Genomic DNA, 14,228 nt, shown 5'->3' on the forward strand with positions numbered 1-14,228 from the left:
TTGCATTTCTACTTAACATCTTGTTTAAGCCTTCTTTTCCATTTTCTCTGACTTCAGTTCTTGTTTAAGTTTTTGCTTTCTCTTGCATGATCACATAAAGTACCTGAATCTTTTGTGAATGAAACAGAGGTACAAGTAAAAGTTATGATAGGTATAAGCATGTGTTTTTCTGTCCTTTTATGTTGTGAGTTCCTTGAGAACAGGGATTATTTTGTGCATCCTTTTTACTAGGCCACAGAAAAATGCCGAGGCTACAGTAGGTGTTTAATAAAGTTTTGTTGAACTACGTTGATAAAAGTAGACCCATGACTCCCTAGGTGGGCAAAGTCAAGCTCACTTTCTCTTACACTTTGTCTGTTGTAAGAAGGCCAAGGGAAGGTGGAGTGTTGTAGTGGAAAGAATTTAAACTCTGCCTATTACCAATTGTACAAACTTGGGTGACTGATTTAGCTAATATGATCCTCTTGTTTTTACTTTAATCTGAAAATGGAAATAAGGATACCCTACTGGATAGCTATGAAGATTGATATTGCTTGTAAACCTCTCAGCACATTTTCAGGCCCATAATAGCAATCAGCACATGTTAGGGCTCCTCTCTTCCCTCCGTACTTCCTCATTTCATTGGAAATTGCACTTGGAAAAGGATAAGTGGATTGCTCACAAGGTAGTCAATTCATTGAGGTGTCATATGTAAAATAAATGTGACTATTGACCTCATTCAGAGGGATATAAAAATTAATCGATGGTAATGCACATTGAGATTTTTTGTTGAAAAGTGCTTAAGAATGGCTCAGTATTATTACGTTTTATTTCATCATTAATATTATTTATGAATATTTGGCTTTGTCTTGTCCTGGTGTGGTTTATATCTCTGGTCTTAATTGCATTTATTTTCAATTTAGTCCCAATTTATATCTTAATAAAAATATAGATGAAATCAAAAAACATAGTTCCTGTCTTTCATACAAATTTACTTTTACAAGGTGGATGACTTAACCTGTTTCAATATGCTCTCTATGAAATAGACATTAAGATATTTAGTAAATAATTTTTGTTAATTGCATTTAAAATCAAGCTCAAGCATTTTTCATAGTTTTGACATCCCGCTTTTTGCACTCATATTTTATGTTTATTGGCCATTTTCTAATGAAATTCTTCATTATGAGATACTTGATCCATTTCAGATGATAAACGTCAATGTTTCAAGTATTTCTAGTTGAAGAGATAATTAACTAAATGAAATACCTTTTATCACTTTACTGTCAGGGAATGTTCACTGCCTGCAGTCTCAAATAGGGGTTTCTGTTACAAGGTCATTCTTCTGAGAGTCAGGGGATCTGAGTTCTAGCTTGGTCTCCTTCTAGCTGTGTGGTCCTGGGGAAGTTACTTCACCTCTCTGAGACTCACTGGCTGACTGTCAGACATGAGGGAGTCAGCCTCGATGATATTTCGCTTCTGTTCCCATCATAGCATCTGGTCCTTTGCGTTGGAACTATTGAGGCAGGCCCTACATTTAGGTCTATAGGGCAACAGAAAGATTGCTCCTAATACAGAACATTATCTTCTGGGGTATATTACTTTTTACCATCCTACTCACAACTTTAAAATATCTTTCCTTTAACTGCAGGTCACTTAGTACTTGACATATATTGAGACTCAATAAATGTCTCAAATGTCCAGGTGCTGAGCAGGATGCGTCCAGGAGGCCAAGGATCTCTATGAAACCCCATTACTGAGGAAATGGGAGGATATATTTCCGATTTCAACCTTAAGTGGGTAGCGTTGTATTTATTTATTTCTTTTGTTAGTTTTAGATTTAGTAATAATGAATATAGACATGGGTTGATACTATAGCCTGTGTGTAAATATAGAATATTTACTTCTGGGAAATATTGATACCAGGAATTTGATTTAAACCATCTGAAACTGCAAGCATCTCCATAAACTACTGAAGCCACTTTGTGACAAAATGCATTTTTCAGTGGCTGTAATGTGATACTAATACAAAACCAGAAATCTACTCAGTTCTGGTACTTAGGAAGAAAATAACCAAGGGCACCAAATTTCTACTCTGGAAAATTCCATTAGTGATAAAGACATCCAGACAGTTTTTAGCCCCTCATCACGATTATTATTGCTGGTCATCAATTTCTCCCCAATTCCACAGAGTAGATTTATTTGCACAATAATCTAATCACACCCTTTGTTTTGACTATATGAACGTACACAGATCAGTCTGCAGACCACATGAGTTTGTTGGTATAGCTCCTACACCACCTACACCTCTTCAAGATACTCTTTTTTTTTTTTTTTTTTGGCAAGGTGAATTTCAGAGACACTTTTTTTACAAAACTTTTTTTAAAAAAATCAATTATTGTTTTGAGTTTTCCTCCGAAACTAAGGAGCCGTTTATGGTAGAGTCTGGGCTTTCATTTATTTTTTTATTAGTTATTCATGTTGGGTTTGAGGTCTTTTTACTGGAGTCTCCAAAGTTAAAAGCAGAGAATTGACTGACCTCAGAGAAAAGAAGTGTGTAAAAATTTTAACATGCTTACCTGATAGCTTATTTATCATGGAATCTTTAGACTCACTTCACTGAGGATATTTTGTATAAAATGAACCCAAGATTCCCAGGACCCTTTAAGGCAGTGTTATTCAAAGTGCTTGTCCACAGTGAGACTGTCTAGAATGGGAACCAGTGCATTGCTTCCTTCATTAGGAAAGTCTTGGGACTTCCCTAGTGGTCCAGTGGTTAGGACTCCACACTTCCACACTTCCACTGCAGTGGGGCACAGGTTTGATCCCTGGTCAAGGAACTAAGATCCTGCAGGCCACATGGTGAGCCCCCCACAACCCCCCCCCAGAAAAATAATAAAATAAAATTTAAAAAAAGGAAGTCTTGCTCCCAGAAAAAGTCAGCTAAATGCCATGCAAACAGCCAAACCAAACTTCCCAATGCCTCGTCTCTCAGCCGCACTATTGAAAGACACAAGACAAATGGCAGCCAAGTGATTGTATAGCTTGGGCAAGCTACTTCAGCCCTCTGTGCCTCAGGCCCTGAGAATGATGGCATCGGGAGGATAGCAAGGGAAAGCTTGAGCCAGGAGCTCAGTGGGTGAGAGGAGTAGCCAAGATATCAGAGTGAGGGGGCAGACATGGTCAGGCTGATGGCTCCCTAAGATAGATGCTTTCAGCTGGCTGGGGCTCTAGAAGGAGTGGGGTGGGTAATGGTCAGACATCAGGCACACAGGCCTTGAAGTACCTGGGAGTGAGGAGTGGGGATGGCTTTCATTCGAGAGGGCTGCAGGGGGAAGGCATGAGTTTCCACAGACATAGCTAAGGTTTTATTTGAGTGGAGGATGAGGTAAAGGGAAGTTTAAGGAGAGATTGAGGATACAGGGAGCTTGTGGATGACAGGGGAGTGAGCCCAGAGGGACCGATGGAAGGGGTTGTGAGGGAGGTGAAGGCGTTAGCATTGGCTCAACCTTGGGCACTTATGAGCAATTTGGGGGTTTGAGGCTGGATAAAGAGGGAGGCCCTGAGAGGGTACTGGGGACTTCCCTTGATTGAGGGAAGCAGGCAATGAGGCAGGTTGGGATAAGTCCCGATGCTCTCCTGGAAGAGAATGGGAAGAAATTCTTAGCTCAAGGATGTAATAGCTTCAGACTAGTTGTTCTCCTTACTCCTGACATCTTGGAGAATTGGGCTGCTTTATTGCCTACATACTCAGTAAGGTTATTGTCAGTTAACTGAAATAATATAACTAAACAGTATTTATGTATTGTTGTTATTATCATTCGGCACATTTTTCAACAAATGTTTGGATAGCACCTGCTGTGAGACCCTGGCAGGAATGCAAATACAAACACAAAATTGTTACCTGTGCCCTTTGGTGGCTTCCAGTCTTAGAAAAGAGAAATTCATTCTATTTAGAGGGAGTACATTGGCAAAAGGCCAGCATTCTTGTAATCTATTATGTCTCAAACATAGCAAAACAAATTAATGCAAAATAGCCCATTTCTTAAAGAAAAGATACATTTACTGCCTTCAAGGTCAACATGGGAAAACTGGTCTCATCAATTTTAGCTTTGAAGATGATCAAGTTGTGGCTTTATCCATAGCTTTATGAACTTATTTGCCACCAACTTTTTTTTACTGCTTGGAAAGAAAGAAAGAAAGAAAGAAAGAAGGAAAGAAAGAAAGAAAGAAAGAAAGAGAGAGAGAGAGAGAAAGAAAGAAAGGAGGGAGGGAGGAAGGAAAGAAAGGAGGAAGGAAGGGAGGGAGGAAAAGTATAAATCAAATGCAAAAAAAAAAAAAAAGTTAAATACTTGCCTTGATCTGGTTGGAGTGTAAAGTAAATCAAGTGGCAATTTAATTCCCAATGAACATGTGACAACCATGGAGTTAAATATTAGATTTAAATAGGGCAGCTAATTCTCTGCAAGAATTACATTCATCTCTTCATATGGGCACTCTTCCTAATGAACACATTTCTCCCCTCTTAAATTCAGGCATTGCTACTGGAGCATGAGAAATTAATATACATTCTTAGATTCATTAATAATGTTGCTCATAAAAGACCTTTTGATTTTTATCACCCTGAGTTCCCAGAGGCCTATGGAAGAAGCCATACCTCCAAACCACATGAATTATAAGGGGAAAAATCCTATTAAAGCATAACCTTAATCACCAGTTGCATTTTATATCAAGCTGTATCTAAAAAGAAACTGTATAACATATCCATCAACATAGAATGGATAAATAAATGGTGTTACAGTCCTTCCACAGAATATTCTAAAGTAGTAAAAGCAAAAGAATTACTACTACACACACAATGTAATTCAATCTCATGGACATTGTTGAGTGACAGATGTAAGACATGGAAGGATGCTTGTAGTATGATTCCATTTATATAAGTTCAAAACTGGCATAGCCCAACAATCTCTGGTTTGGGATATGTCATTGGTAGCAAACCAATAAGGCAAATGATTAACACAAAATACAGGATAGTGGTTACCCCTGGGAGGTGAGTGGGAAGTGGGTACAATCAAGAAAGAACACTAGTGCTTTAAAAGTACTAGTGATATTCTGTTTCTTACAATGGAATGGGGGGTTCATGGGTATTCACTTTATTATTATTAAAACTACAGAGATATGCTTTGTATTTCCTTTTGAACTTTTGAACTTTTGAGAGTTTGAACTGGCCTTTGAAGAGTGAATTAAGCAGAGAGGAAGCTGGAAGACTATTTTTACTTTTTAGCCTATTATATATTTCTATTTCTCTTGTTATGCTTATGCTTAACACAATTTACAATTGGAAAGGAACTTTGTGGTGTCGAAGAAAAATCACAGACTCTGGATTCAGAGAGACCTGAGTTCAAATGCCAACTCCTCCATTCCCATGCTATGCATCATTGAAATTCTTGCAGACTTAGTTTCTCCAAGTGTAAAATGTAGAAAAGGATGCTTCCCAGTGTGGTGAGAGTCAAATGAGAGAATATTGTCGGCTGCACATTCCAAGCTCTAGAGGGAGTCAGAGTCCTTTTAAACTCTGCCGTTCAGGGATGAGTTGTCCATTGACCTGGTGGAAACCCTGGTCTAAGGGATCCAACACTTGATGTGCTGGGTGAAGAGGCCCAAGCTCACACTGCAGCTCTGTCCTCTGCACAGTCTCTTTTAGGGCTTCTCCACTGGCTCTGTCCTGAGAATCACTCACTCCCCTCCCACCTTGCACTACTGGGCTCTAAAGGACTCTGGACCACCTCCTGCCTCTTTCTCCAGTAAGGCACATGGATGAGTGACATGGGCCAGCTCTGCTCTGGACGAGAGGGAGGAATATTCTCCCTTCCCCAGATGCTTCTATTCTTGTCTCCTCTTAGCTTTGGAGAGCCAAGACTAGGACACAATCTTAGAAAGGAGCTAAGGAAGCCAGTCTTTTCTAGACATTTCTGGTCTAAACAAAAGGCGTCACTAAGGCTCAACCATGGAGCCTACCTCAGCAGGAGGCGAAAAGTGAGGTGAGGACACAGCCTTTATCAGCAATGCACAGATCTTGCATTTTCCCTTTGTATCCTCTGAGCCTCTCTCCCTCAGGAGTCTGAGGGGGCTTAACAAAGACTTAAGGCTTCCTGGCTAGCATTCTGCCTTTCCCACTAGACACATAACTGACAAATACATGCAAAACATCTGGCTTGTGGGAGGCCTGCCATTAATATCCATTCCCTTCTCATTTCTCCCCTTTCCTAGTCTGTAAAGCTCATTAATGACATTCTGCAGCCAACGGCTAGGTGGTTCCTTTAGTTCTATCAGAAACAATAATTCCACTCCGGAGAGCAAGCCAATGCCGCCACCTTCCAACCCTTTGGGGTGGACCTTACGGATGGACCCTGAGCTTCCCATCTGGTTACCCATTGCGGAGGAGAGAACCGGGGGCCTGCAAGCTCAGGATGCAGCCACTGACTCCCCATCCTCTGCCTGCAGCTCCACACGCCTCTATTCCAATGTCCATTCTGTCTTTGTTTTACAGTTGTTCAGCACATCAAGCGACATAACATTGTTCTGAAAAGGGAGCTAGGCGAAGGAGCCTTTGGAAAAGTTTTCCTAGCTGAATGCTATAACCTCTGTCCTGAGCAGGACAAGATCTTGGTGGCAGTGAAGGTAAGCGAACACTCCAGAACGTCTCATTATCCGTGGTCACACTCAGGTGTGGAGGTGATGCTTTATTTTATGTTATTGTAGTGGCCAATTCAGGAGCAAATTACATCTGCTATGGTGGATGTGTTCCAATTCCTTTAAAGGAATGGACAGTGAGAAGGGTATTTGGGGCACATCCAAGTGTCAGAGGTTCTGCTCAGGGACAACCTTCCAGTCTACAGGCTGTGAATAGCTCTGAGCTACTCTTCCCAGTCAATGTTAACTAAATTCTGGATAGAGGTCAATGGGGTCAAACAGAATCCAACCAGCCAAGTCTTGGAGACTCCGCTGTCTCCTCAGGTTGCTCAGTGCTTGTCCAAGCTCAGTGGGAGGTTGTCTCCTGTTTGAAGGTTCTGGAAGGGAGACTGTGGCCTTCACTTCCCCTCTCAGCCTCAGTTCTGCTGAGAACTTCTGTTATACTTACTTTGTCCCTCCCAAATGTCTCCAAGGCCCTAGGCATGATTCCATTTGGGATGGGTGACATCTCTGGTAGATCCCACCGCCCTAGGAGACACAAGATTTTACTGAAATACAGAAGTCTGAAAGTCCTTCATCATAGTCATTTCTTCATAAACTCAAAAAAGGAGACCTGTTCTTCAATAAGATAAACATTATTGAAAGGGCTAAAATTTCCACTGAGCTCTCTAAATCACAAGAATCAACATAAATAGCACAAAAGACTTCAGCATATCTTTTACACATGCATTGTCAAAATTACGAAAAAACAACTCACCAAGGTATAATATATGTAAAACACTTAAAAAAGGCATATGTTTATAAAATGAATTAAATACCAAATGAATACGGACATGGCTAATGTAATAAAATGTAACTTCTTGGCCTAACATGATTGAGTTTGGGTTTTTATTTGTTTGTTTGGCCAAACACAGAATATTTGTACAAATGGCATTTATTTACTCATTTTAACCAGGACAACTTTTTAAAAATGAGACATGTATTCCATTACTGTTGTACTTAGCCTTAAAATACTTCAATATATGTGTAATGGGTAACAGAGGAGAGAAACAAAATGATTCTTGAACTTCCCCAACCTGCAGACTAAACACAGTTTCTGTTAAAGTTCATCTGGATGAAACGCTGTGTATTTGCTTTCCTTGTCATCAAAAGTAACTAAGCCGAGTGGCACGGATACTCTTAGACTCTCAGCAAAGGCTCCTAAAAAGCCCCACTTTGGGGTGAATAAAGGACAGACCTTTCTAGGGATGAGCAATGTAATATCCATCAAATAAACATCATCTCTAAGATAGGTAGATGGAGGAGGGGAGTGAGACAGAGTAGAGAAGAGGGGAAGGGAGATGCTAGAGAGATGCGAGGTTAAGTGGGGTGAGTGGTGTAAAGTGAGAATCCTGAGGGGACGCTGAGGATGTTTAATTCCTGCTGCTGCAATTCCTTCCTCTTTTCTTTCATTTACTCAAAAAGTTTGTTATTTTTTAAAGCACAAAATGTTCAGAACATTTGGCAGTGTTATATCTGCAGTCTTTGCTTTCTTCTGCTGCTATCTTTTTTCCCCCCTTTGGAAAAATGGGACTGCAAGGTGCCTCTGTTTTTGTAGATTCATAGCCTGATGCAAGGTTAGAGCTGGAAGACACTTAGGGAACATATAAGCCTAGTCTAGCATGTGTCATAGGCAGGGAGATTGAAGGCCCTGGGGCCATGTTTCCCACTGATATTTGGAGGCCATCCAGGGAGCTAAGTCAGGCCTTCAGAAATTCACTTCATGGGGTCACAAGGTGAAATCTTTGAATGTGAGAAAATCCTGGGAGATTAGGGAAACCTAGAGGACAGTGTAGGAATAGCTGAAAGACCTCAGCCTGATAAAGAGATAGACTCACAGAATTTCTCAGTGGGTATTGCCTTTCATTTCCGTATCACTCCTAATTCCGCTCCTGGTCCGGTGTACTTCTTGCAGTGTCCTTAAGGAGACTAACTCCACGACGCCCTCAACTCAGATGCTACATTTCCTTCCAAACTAGTGCTAAAACAGGATTTCAGGGCTTGGGCTCATAATGATGAAGGATCAGCCAGCGTCAGCAATGTGTAGCCAGTTGTTCTGCCCACAACATGCTTCCCATCACTACTGCCAGTGAGGCTTCTTTCTGGTTTAAATCTCAGTCATAGCCCTAATCCCACCCCCGACTCCGACCCAGGCCCTAGCCCCCATAAACCTCATGGCTTTGCCAAATAAATGTTTATAAATTAACGACCCACGATGAGCGTTTGTTCTTTAATCAACACTGCTGAAAAACAAAGCAAAAACAAAACCAAGCAAATTTGTCCCTTTATCTCAAGTAGAGAGAACAAAATATCTACAGCTTAAAAATTCATTTCAACTTCAAGGTCGCACAGCTAAGAAATCTCATCTCAATGACCTTGAATGTGAACTTTTGTTGAAATCAGAGGCTTTGCTTACATTGGCCAGAATGATTTCAAGCTTCAGAGAGGAGGCCCATTTTAACTTTCTGGGATCCAGAGGCTACAGCCATGCAAGAAACAAGTCCGATCTTTCACGGGCTCCGGGATGAATTGGGTCAGAAAAACACATGAACCTTTCATAGAGCTGCCTCTCGCCAGCCTGATCTGCTCATTTTTAGGCATGTGGGCCAATTGAAAGTGTATTCAAAGACTATCTAATAAGCCTGGGAGGAAAATGTCTATGGTTCCATCCTGACCACAATAAAGGGATTTTTTTTAAAGGACTGAGACAAACTGAACGTGGCCTCCAGGGCCTGCATAGCCCTTCACCTCTGAGGAATGGCTGCCAGGGCTACTCCTCCTCCATTGGAGGCACCCAGGGATGTTTGACGGTCTTCCTGCCTGTTGCCTAGCAACCCCTGCAGCATTGATTATGCATGCTAAGAAATAGCAGCTATTGTCCTTTTTCCTTCTCTAGAAGGAATTGACTGGTTTGAAATCCAAGGTTTTGCATTCAGACTGACAGACATCAGGTTCCTGTAAATTCTGGCATCACTTGCCCCAAATGACTTAAGGTTTGAGGGATCCACAGAAGCCAGTTTAAAGTGGGAGCGATCCTAAGGCATGCGCAAGCCCCTCAAGGGCGCATGGGAGGCTGAACAGGCCTCTCCCATTAGAGTATCTGCTTGTTTGGATCCAGCCGGATTGCCCTTTTCTTGATTTTTGGGATGACCTTTGTTTTTTAGTGAAATGGATTTGTCCCTTTCCACTGAATGACAACTGAAGAACCCACAGGGAGAATGAGAAGCAGAGAAACCGGTCTTTGATCAAAATGAGTTCCTTTACCTTTAAGTAACTCAATTGCCAAGGAAACACTGCATCACCATTTCCCTGCATTAGCTGTGGATGCGTTAACTAATTTTGGCTCCATCCAACCTGCATTTCAATAGCTACAATTCCTACAACCTTTCCTTGTGCTGTGAATGTGCGCTAATTTTCATTTTTTAAATATAGCCACAAGTGGGCTTTGTAGGATTCATGGCCTCTCTTCCCCCTCTCCACTAACTCAGGTGTACTTCTAGAAACAGAAAATGCTGAACACAAGAGAGGCCTTAGGAATCATATCTATAATCTATAATCCAAGCCCCATGTTTTATAAATGGCAAATCCAAGACCCAGAGAATTTGAGTGCCTTCCTCAAGGTGTAAGTTAAAGCGAGTCAGAGATTCTGCACAGGAAGACTTGGCGAGATGGAGATGCAAAATGGTGACATCTGAGTTCAGCAGGCACTTTCTTTAGCATCTAATGAAGGCTTTTTGTTTTTCATGTTTCTGAATATTCGCTTGTCAACAACAGAGGAAATGATGCAAGCGTTTTGGCAGAGTTGACTGATACACCCTGTGGCACGTTACCGTGAGCCAGCCCAAAGTAGTATCCAACACGCTGTGGCTATGCCCGTGCCTGGAGGGCCCCAGCGCAGCCTCAGGGCCACACAGCTCCCACTCACCCATCAGCTCTCAGCTAGAGTTGCTCCTTCAAGGAGACTTCCCCTTGCTGCTCCCCTGTCTAGGTCAGAACTCCCAGTTCCATGTATTAAGGCATCTGTACTTGTCCTTTACAGCATATGTCAAGGTTGTTAATTATATGTGTATTCGTGGGTATATTTAATCAATGACATGAGTATCTATCTTCTCCATTAGAGTGACATATTCTTGAGGGTAGGAACCATGCCTTTTAGCACATTGCCTAATATGTAGTAGCAGGCAATAAATGCTTGTTGAATGGACGGATGGATGGGCTATTGAAATAATAGCCTTTTGAAAATGTAAATAATTGGCAGTTAGCATTTCTAGGTAAGAAATAATTTCATGAGATATATATATATATATATATATATATATATATATATATATATATATATATATATATATATGATATAATCTAATGAGAAATCATTTTAGAAATGATTGAATCACTGTGCAGATATATAGAGCTATTATTGAAATTCTTTAGCTTAACTCATACATTTTGCCAACGAGGTCCAGAGAAGATAAATGACCTATCCAAACTTACATAGCTTGAATGAGATCACTTAATGTCAGACCTAGGGCTAAAACTCCGACCTCCTCACCAGCCCCATGCCCACTGAGCACCACGTTTTCACTTACTGAATTCTACACGTGCCCTAATAAACCAAACTGAGGAAATTCAACATAATACCACTTATCAAGTAATACAAAGGAGTGTGTAGTTGTGCTTATTTGTGTATAATGATGAGAGAGATTTTCATGTTTTCCTGGGTAGAAATGTAATTCAAGGGAATAGGTGGAAATAAGGAAAATGATTCCGGATGAGTGCTTTGGCCTCAGGAGGATACAAGCAAAATACCTTAATCGGCTTTGATAATAAGAGCAATATAATATTCATTGAAAACCCAACTCAAGCTGGTTTAAGCAGAAAAGGGAATGTATTTGCCCAAGCTACTGGAAGACCTTGCTGCTGGTGCTCTAGCTTCAGGCACTGAAAGATCCAGGGCATCAGCAATTCTTTCTCTCTCTCTCTCTCTTCATCTCCTGGCTCTGCTTTCTTCTCTGCTGACTGTATTCTCTGGCAGGTTCTCCCCACACTATGCTAAAGACTCAGCAGCAGTGGCTCTGGGCTCAGATGTGGCCATCCTAGCAACCCAAAAGAGAGCTCTTCTTTCCCAACAATTATGCAAAAGTCGAAGGGCCAACTCGTATTGGCTTGTCTTGAGTTGTTTCACCAGGCCCTCCAGCCAAGGGAATAGAATGTTCTGATTATCTAGGCCTGGGTCACATGCATATCCTTGCAAATGGAAGATGAGGTCAGCTCTACCCACACCCATGGACCAAATGTAAGGAGGCATGGGTTCTCTGAAAGAATATTAGAGATGCTAAACAAAAAGACAGGGGAAAGAGATCTGACAGGAAAAACTGAAAGATGAATGACTCAAATAGGACCTGCAGGACCACTGGGCCTCACTGTGAATGAAGCAGCTGGGATCCAGGAGCTCACCAGGATCTGAGTTGGCCCTTAGGACGGTCCCTTTGTTATCCTCGCAGGAGGCACTAGGGCTCTCCTCCAGGCTTCCCTGCTGGTGTGGCACAGCTGTCTCTCCCCTCCGCTGTTCCCTAGCACTGGGCTGCTGCCTACTGCCCACTGCTGCTCCTACGGTCTCTATTACTCACCTTTAGGTTCCTTAAGAAGGAAATGCCACGCATCCAGTTACTCCAGTCAGTGTTCCTGCCAGGCACCTGCCTGCGGTCCAAGCATCCAAGGTGGTCATGTGACACAGGCGAGGACACTTATGGGCCAGAAGCAACTAGAGCCAGTTGTCTCAGAATATGTGTAAGGGCAGTAGGAGAACTCGAAAAAGACAGCTTATCCTTCAGTCTGGAACAGGGAAGCAATTTGTAAATGAGAAAGAGCGTCAAGAGTTCATCGATTCAAGTGCTTTCCCCAGGCAAGTTTATTTTTAAGACAGATGGCTATTTTCTTTCTCCTCTCCTTCCTTCCCTCTGTCCTTCCTTCCTCCCTTCCTCCCTTCCTCCCTTCCTCCCTCCCTTCCTCCCTTCCTCCCTCCCTTCCTTCCTTCCTTCCTTCCTTCCTTCCTTCCTTCCTTCCTTCCTTCCTTCCTTCCTTCCTTCCCCCCTCCATCCCTCCCTCACTCCCTTCCTTCCTTTCCTTCCTTCTTTTTATTTTCTACTGATAGTTGTCACATCAGTCCTCACATCTTGATTAACTGTGAAGTCTCTCAACCATTCCCTCCTCCTCCCGTGCCCCCCTCCATTTCTCCATTTAAATTGGTGTGTGAAATCCCTGTTCCCACAAAATAGAAATTGATGATGACAAGGTTAGCGTATTTAAGAGAACATTTGTCAGTGTTGCCCTAAAAAAATTGTTTGTATTCCTTAACAGAATATAATGTTGCAGAAAATACTATCAATTCCATCTTTACAAGTTTCTGGGAACAGAAATGGTAGAACTTTGAACAGTGGCTTGTTAAAAGGCTTAATCATCTATATGGTCCGGGCACTGCTTAATAGATTTCTATGTCCTTTAGTGGAAATGCATTCTTCCCTGGCGCGTGTGTGAGTGCATGTGCTTGTGTGTGTGTGTGTACGTGCACACCCACATGTGCTGTAGGATGGACAGTAACATTTTCCGTGTCAGAATCCCTCTTGTACTTGTCACGGTGGGCCCCCATTATTAAGTTTCTCCATCAATGTCCCTTTCCCAGTAACTTCAACTTTTAACCTTTGATGGGAGATCTGTTTTTTGTCTTGTTAATTTGTCCTGTTAACCCTTTTTTTCTGGCTTTTCTCCAATTTATCCACATCTTTTCAGAAATGCTGAAAACAAGCAGTGCATTTCACTCTAATGAGGTCTCATCTGATACCAAAATAGCTGGAGTATTCATTTCACTCCTCTGTATCTCTAGAACATGTGCATTGTGATAGATGGGCTGCTTTTTAATTAACATGACAGCAGAACTCGTAATCGAGTCATGGTCTACTGTGATCTACCAGCTCCTTTCTATCTAGTGGAATTGTCTCAGTCAATTGTATGCTAGCATATTTAAAGCCTGTAAATATCTTGCAGTTGTGCCTGTCGGAGGCCAACTTCTGATTCACTCTTTTGAGTCAATATTTCTCTAATGTGACAGTTGCTATGAATTAGTTTCCCATCTTTCAAAGATTTAGCATTTGTAATATGCAACTTGATGTAATATACATGCACAAACCATCAATTTTATCCCCCAAATTATTGCAAGTATTTTAAAGTATACGAATTAGAAATTAACCTCATGTTTCCCATTGGATGGTTGGCTTGTTAGATTTGGAACCATGAGAGCACCATGGTGAAAATAAACATAGCAGCAGTCAACACCCTGGCTATGAATCTTGTATTTGACTCTGGCACTTGGTATATAATTAAAGTCCTTGCAAAGGCCAGTTACATATGATAGACTGGCCTTTGCAGTCAATCATATGTAACTGCAAAGTTACACAGAGTGTTGGTTTCTAGTACAGCGAGCACTATCTGAGTGTGTGTGTGATCATTACTGTTTTTATACAGTC

At 41.6% G+C, this 14,228-nt stretch overlaps 1 protein-coding gene across 3 annotated transcripts in view; it reads left to right on the forward strand.

Annotated features, from left to right (window-relative positions):
* Positions 1-14,228, forward strand: part of NTRK2 (neurotrophic receptor tyrosine kinase 2) — a 366,665-nt gene that overhangs the window by 270,572 nt on the left and 81,865 nt on the right. For all 3 annotated transcript variants that reach the window (XM_068552108.1, XM_068552106.1, XM_068552107.1), the window contains one exon: positions 6,527-6,657. In XM_068552108.1, coding sequence (XP_068408209.1) covers positions 6,527-6,657 — 131 coding nt within the window. The remainder of the gene's footprint in view (positions 1-6,526; positions 6,658-14,228) is intronic.

Source organism: Eschrichtius robustus, chromosome 10 (genome assembly GCF_028021215.1).
Source record: "Eschrichtius robustus isolate mEscRob2 chromosome 10, mEscRob2.pri, whole genome shotgun sequence".
Classification (NCBI taxonomy): Eukaryota; Metazoa; Chordata; class Mammalia; order Artiodactyla; family Eschrichtiidae; genus Eschrichtius; species Eschrichtius robustus.